We start from the raw sequence: 6576 nt of genomic DNA on the forward strand, positions 1-6576 counted from the left end.
TTTCCTAACACTTTTTTTTGCCTGGACTTTTTAGTACGTGAACACCCGTGCCCCCACACACACGCACATAGAATAAAGTTTTACACGCACGCACATACACACGCACACACACACACCCATGGCCCGCCGGGTGTTCTCGGCCGAGGAGGCATATGCCCAGATTGCCTCCGACTCTGAGAGCCCCAGTGAGGATGAGGATGACCCCACGTTCCTTTTGTCATCCGCATCCTCCTCATCATCATCGGATGACGATGAGCCACCAAGGCAGCGGAGACGCCGCCAGGCGGAGCCAGGGGCCACACATGCTAGGGATCCTGTGGCCCACCCTAGTACGAGCCGCCCTGGGGTTCGTACTGGTTTCCCGGCCCACCAAATAAGTTCACCGGAGCCCCCTGCCGATGAACTTAGCTGGTGTCCCCCAGTGGACTTTGAGCCTGAGATTCCGGATTTCGCTGGCAATCCTGGAATCCAGATTCCCACAGTGGGGTTTACTGAAATAGACTTTTTTAGTTTTTTTTTCAGTAACCCACTGGTGAATTTGATGGTGGAGCAGACGAATCTGTACGCCCAACAGTTCGTCGCTCAAAACCCAGGCTCAGTTTTGGCTAGACCCGGTGGCTGGACGCCGGTCAGTGCAGCCGAGATGAGGACATTTTGGGGCCTCGTGCTGCATATGGGTCTAGTCCAAAAACCCAGTGTCAGGCAATACTGGAGTGGGGACGTCCTGTACCAGACCCCACTGTACAGTATGGTCATGACACGTCACCGGTTTGAGGCCATCCGGAAATGTCTGCATTATTCCGATAATGCAGCATGTCCACCCCGAGGTGATCCTGCCTATGACCGGCTGTACAAGATACTTTGGGGCCACATTTCAGCAGGCCTACGTACCTGGAAGGGAGGTCGCGGTTGATGAGTCTCTCGTTGCGTTCAAGGGGAGACTCAGTTTCCGCCAATACATTCCCACAAAGCGGGCGAGGTATGGCGTGAAGCTATACAAAATTTGTGAGAGTACCTCAGGGTACACTTACAAATTTCGTGTGTACGAGGGGCGAGATTCCCGGATTCAACCACCAGAATGTCCCCCCACTCTGGGTGTTACCGGGAAACTCGTGTGGGACCTTATGTACCCACTGCTGGATAAGGGTTACCACTTGTACGTGGACAACTTTTATACCAGCATTCCCTTGTTCAGGTCCCTTGCCGCCAGATCCACGTTCGCTTGTGGGACCGTGCGGAAAAATCAACGCGGCCTCCCTGCCTACCCCCTCCAGGTACCTATCCCCAGGGGTGAGACCCGTGCACTTACCAGTGGAAACCTGTTGCTGGTCAGGTATAAGGACAAGAGGGATGTCCTTATGCTGTCCACAATCCACGGTAACAGCACCACCCCAGTCCCTGTGCGAGGTACCGCGGCAACGGTCCTCAAGCCCGATTGTATCGTCGACTACAATCGGTATATGGGAGGAGTTGATCTCTCTGATCAAGTCCTCACGCCATATAACGCCATGCGCAAAACCCGGGCATGGTACAAAAAAGTTGCGGTCTACATGGTGCAGGTTGCCATGTACAACTCTTTTGTGCTGTCCCGAAGCGCTGGCAGCACAGGGACATTCCTCCAATTCTATGAGGCAGTCCTCAAAGACCTGATCTTTTCGGACCGGGAAAGAGCAGGCCGGAGTACCTCGGGAACTGGAGGCGCCCGGATCGTCCCTGGCCAACACTTTCCAGGTGTGGTCCCCCATACTGGAAAGAAGGGACGAACCCAAAAAAAGTGCAGAGTGTGTCACAAGAGGGGGATACGGAAGGACACCACAACTCAATGTGACACGTGCCCCGATCATCCGGGCCTCTGCATTATCGATTGCTTCAGGGAGTATCACACTTCCATGGAGTACTAAATTTTTATAATCCCCAACAGTTCACTAGAGAACATAAAACACTATGGCTCTCAGACTTTGGAGACACGAAAACAATTTTTCTTTCCCCAAAAAATATTAGTTTTAGTGCAGGCATCCTCAAACTGCGGCCCTCCAGATGTTGTAAAACTATAACTCCCAGCATGCCCAGACAACCTACAGCCATCATCAGGGCATGGTGGGAATTGTAGTTTTACAACATCTGGAGGGCCGCAGTTTTAGGATGCCTGCTTAGTGTCTCCAAAGTCTGAGAGCCATACATATTGGGCATCGTCGCGTGCGTAAAAGTCGTCGCTATAAAAATAACTTTTTACCAAACGCCTCGGATGAACGGTGTTAAAAATATAAAATAAAAACGGTGCCAAAACACCTATTTTTGGGCAAAATTTAAATTTAAATCCATTTTGCCGGTAATAAAGCAAGGGTTAACAGCCAAACAAAACTAAACATTTATTGCCCCAATTCTGTAGTTTGCAGAAACACCCCATATGTGGTCGTAAATGGCTATATAGCCGCACGGCAGGGCATAGAACGAAGGGAACTCCATACGGTTTCTGGAAGGCAGATTTTGATGGACAGTTTTTTTTTTTTACACCATGTCCCATTAGAAGCCCCCCCTGATGTAGCCTAGACTAGAAACTCCAAAAAAGTGACCCCATCTAAGAAACTACACCCCTCAAGGTATTCAAAAATTACTTTACAAACTATGTTAACCCTTTAGGTGTTCCACAAAACTAAATAGCGAATGTAGAAACAATTTTAGAATTAAATTTTTTTGTTACATTGCCTCAAAAAAGAGTAATATAGAGCAACCAAAAATCTAATTTACCCCAAAAATTGTCCCAAAACAACAACCACCTTATCCCGTAGTTTCCTAGATGGGGTCACTTTTATGGAGTTTCTACTCTAGGGGTGCATCAGGGGGCTTGAAAGGGTACATGGTGTAAATAAACCAGTCCAGCAAAATCTGCCTTCCAAAAACCGTATGGCGTTCCCCTTCTTCTATGTCCTGCCGTTTAGCCAAACAGTAGTTTACGACCACATTTGGGGTGTTTTTGCAAACTACAGAATCAGGGCAACCCATTTTGAGTGTTGTTTGGCAGTTAACCCTTGTTTTACTCCTGGAAAAAATTGATTATATTGGAAAATGTTCCAAAAAATAGAAATTTCAAAATTGTTTCTCCATCTGCCATTAACTCTTGTGGAACACCTAAAGGGTTAACAAAGTTTGTAAACCCAGTTTTGAATACCTTGAGGGGTGTACTTTCTTAGATGGAGTCACTTTTTTGAAATTTCTATTCTAGGGGTGCAACAGGGGGCTTCAAATGGGACATGGTATAAACAAAACCAGTCCTGCAAAATCTGCCTTCCAAAACCCATATGGTGTTCCCCTCCTTCTATGTGCTACCGTTCGGCCAAACAGTAGTTTACGACCACATATGGGGTGTTTTTGCAAACTACAGAATCAGGGCAACCCATTTTGAGTGTTGTTTGGCAGTTAACCCTTGTTTTACTCCTGGAAAAAATTGATTATATTGGAAAATTTTCCAAAAAATTGAAATTTCAAAATTGTTTCTCCATCTGCCATTAACTCTTGTGGAACACCTAAAGGGTTAACAAAGTTTGTAAACCCAGTTTTGAATACCTTGAGGGGTGTACTTTCTTAGATGGAGTCACTTTTTTGAAATTTCTATTCTAGGGGTGCAACAGGGGGCTTCAAATGGGACATGGTATAAACAAAACCAGTCCTGCAAAATCTGCCTTCCAAAACCCATATGGTGTTCCCCTCCTTCTATGTGCTACCGTTCGGCCAAACAGTAGTTTACGACCACATATGGGGTGTTTCTGCAAACTACAGAATCAGGGCAACCCATTTTGAGTGTTGTTTGGCAGTTAACCCTTGTTTTACTCCTGGAAAAAATTGATTATATTGGAAAATTTTCCAAAAAATAGAAATTTCAAAATTGTTTCTCCATCTGCCATCAACTCTTGTGGAAGACCTAAAGGGTTAATAAAGTTTGAAAAAACAGTTTTGAATACCTTGAGGGGTGTAGTTTCTAGAATGGGGTCATTTTTGGGAGGTTTCTATTATCTAAGCCTCACAATATGACTGCAAACCTGAACTGGTCCATAAAAAGTGGGATTTTGAAGATTTCTCAAAAATTTCAAAATTTGCTTCTAAACTTCTAAGCCTTGTAACATCCCCAAAAAATAAAATATCATTCCCAAAATGCTACAAACATGAAGTAGACATATGGGGAATGTAAAGTCATCACAATTTTTGGGGGTATTACTATGTATTACAGAAGTAGAGAAACTGAAACTTTGAAATTTGCTAATTTTTCAAAATTTTTGGTAAAAAATGTATTTTTTATGCAAAAAAATTAACTTTTTTGACCCAATTTTAGCAGTGTCATGAAGTACAATATGTGACGAAAAAACAATCTCAGAACGGCCTGGGTAAGTCGAAGCGTTTTAAAGTTATGAGCACTTAAAGTGACACTGGTCAGATTTGCAAAAAATGGCCTGGTCCTTAAGGTGAAAATGAGCCTGGTCCTTAAGGGGTTAAAAATACCAGAATTACAGCAGGAGTCTTTTTATTTATTTACTACTCACGTTATTTTAGGCATTTTTTTCTGGCATACTTTGCATACAGTGGGGGAGATTAATCAAGGCCAGCGTTCCCATATGATCCCCCTGTGGTGGTGTAAGATGCGCCTTACTCAGGGGCGTAGCTATAGGGGGTGCAGAGGTACCAGTCGCTACCGGGCCCAGGAGCCTGAGGGGCCCCAAAGACCCTTGTACCACATGAGAAGACACCTGTTTTATAGAAGGTGCATGCTGGTCAAGTTACACCTCTGGCTGGAGGGAAGGGGTTAGGTTAGGAATTTGGCATGAGGGGGTGCCCTTTCAATGTTTGCCTCAGGCAGCAGGAAGGCTACGTGCTCCCCTGCCCCTTGCCAACAAGCACTGAGGGACGGGGGCCCAAGCTGAACTCTTGCACTAGGGCCCATGAGCTTTTAGCTACGCCCCTGGCCTTACTATATTAGTCTCATCTCTGGCAGTCTGTGCGCCACAAACTCAAGTCTTCGTCAGTTTCTGCTGGAAGTTCTGGTAAATCCGGTGGGCCTCGACAAGCCTCGTCCCGTCCTACTAAGCCCTGCATGTTTTCGCAACACTTTGGAAATGTGAGAAGCTCAAAAAGTCGCAGATAAGGCGAGTACCATCATTTCCGACTTTTTTTTTACGCCACTAAACGTCCCCCAGTGTGTCTTACCACTAGTGTTTTCTTCAGGGCGCCGCCACACATGGCAGAAAAATGTGCCAGCAAATACACAGCATAAAGACTCCCCCCCCTATGTTATGGGGTTAAAAAGCGTCAATTCCTGCCCTGTGCGCGGTTGCAGAATAAATCTACAAATAATCTTCACCAAAATCCACACCATTGTAAAAATCTTCTGGCGATTTTTCCGCCACGCATGAAGTCAACCGTAGGTTCTTTTCTGGAATTTTTCTGCACTTTTTCGTTTTTTCCGCAAAAAAAAAAAAAACACAAGCTTAGTAACTGAAGGTCTATGGGAAATATGAAACGAAGGACACGTGTTTTATTTTTATTTTTTTCCTACGCTTTTTGTTTTATTAGGTGGCTTTTTTTTTCCCGTCTTTCTTCCTTCTTTTAAAATAAAACACAGCAGCACGCAGGACTCTGGCGTTTTGACATCACCTTCTCTATGGGGGAAAAAGCCATGAAGAAAACGCCAGAAACACGCAAAACCACGGGGGTCCAAAGATAAAAAGCGCAGCGCTTATTTGGGCGTTTTTACAAGCTAAATTCATAGCCCTGCTGAAGAAATAAATAAAAAAATGAAAAAAAAATGAAAATAATGATGGGGAAAAACAATGCTACTAAAAATGCAGAAAACCACCATCAAAAACCTGTGTAAAGCAGTAACTACCGTAGGCTGCAGCGATATTATAGCCTAGGGTGGGATTTACTATAGAGGAGCTTCCATTGACTGGTCTGCAGGTACTCACAGAGCGGACATGGGGCGCCCGGTCTATAAACCTCCCCCGGTACAGCGGCGCCGGCTCCTCGGACCTCTCCGCTCCCATTATACGTCCGGTAACTTCACTCCCGGAGCTCCACTCAAGACTCCACTGCTGCCCGGCAACGGCGGCTGTGTACAGTGCGTTACCCGGCAACCAGTGACGTCACTCCGCGCTGCTCTTCTATTCCTTAGCACGCCTGTAGGTGGAGCCCTGGGCTTCCCGGCTGTGACACTGCCCTCTATCGGCAGGCTATGGCAATGGTTTCAACCTCCAAAACTAAATGGGAGTTAAAATAATAAAATCTGATGTAAGATCTGCTTCTGCCCCCACACCAGTCCTTGTTTACTGCTTCAAAGCCATGCTGTTGCATCATCTCCACACACATCATGGCAATCGTGTTTGAGGTGGTGGTGGACTTCGGGAACAGAACCACCAGAATGAGGGGAATTGATCAAGGCCAGTTTGCCAGCTTTATGGCGTACATCTGGAAAGGTGGCGCAGAGATTAGCGGGAGGGGCGCGTCCTCTCACGGCTTGCTTTAGTTTCTGTACAAAATAAAATGGATGCCATATTATAGCTGTTCTGGTGCATGGGCTGCCTGAAGATG

At 45.8% G+C, this 6576-nt stretch overlaps 1 protein-coding gene across 1 annotated transcript in view; it reads right to left on the reverse strand.

The window, feature by feature from the left end:
- EFHB (EF-hand domain family member B) overlaps positions 1 to 6077 on the reverse strand; it is a 70265-nt gene extending 64188 nt beyond the window's left edge. The window contains exon 1 of the mRNA XM_044295255.1: positions 5955 to 6077. Within this exon, the coding sequence (XP_044151190.1) occupies positions 5955 to 6032 (78 nt within the window). The 5' untranslated portion in view covers positions 6033 to 6077. The remainder of the gene's footprint in view (positions 1 to 5954) is intronic.
- Positions 6078 to 6576: the final 499 nt, after the last annotated feature.

This window comes from Bufo gargarizans, chromosome 5, assembly GCF_014858855.1.
Source record: "Bufo gargarizans isolate SCDJY-AF-19 chromosome 5, ASM1485885v1, whole genome shotgun sequence".
NCBI lineage: Eukaryota > Metazoa > Chordata > Amphibia > Anura > Bufonidae > Bufo > Bufo gargarizans.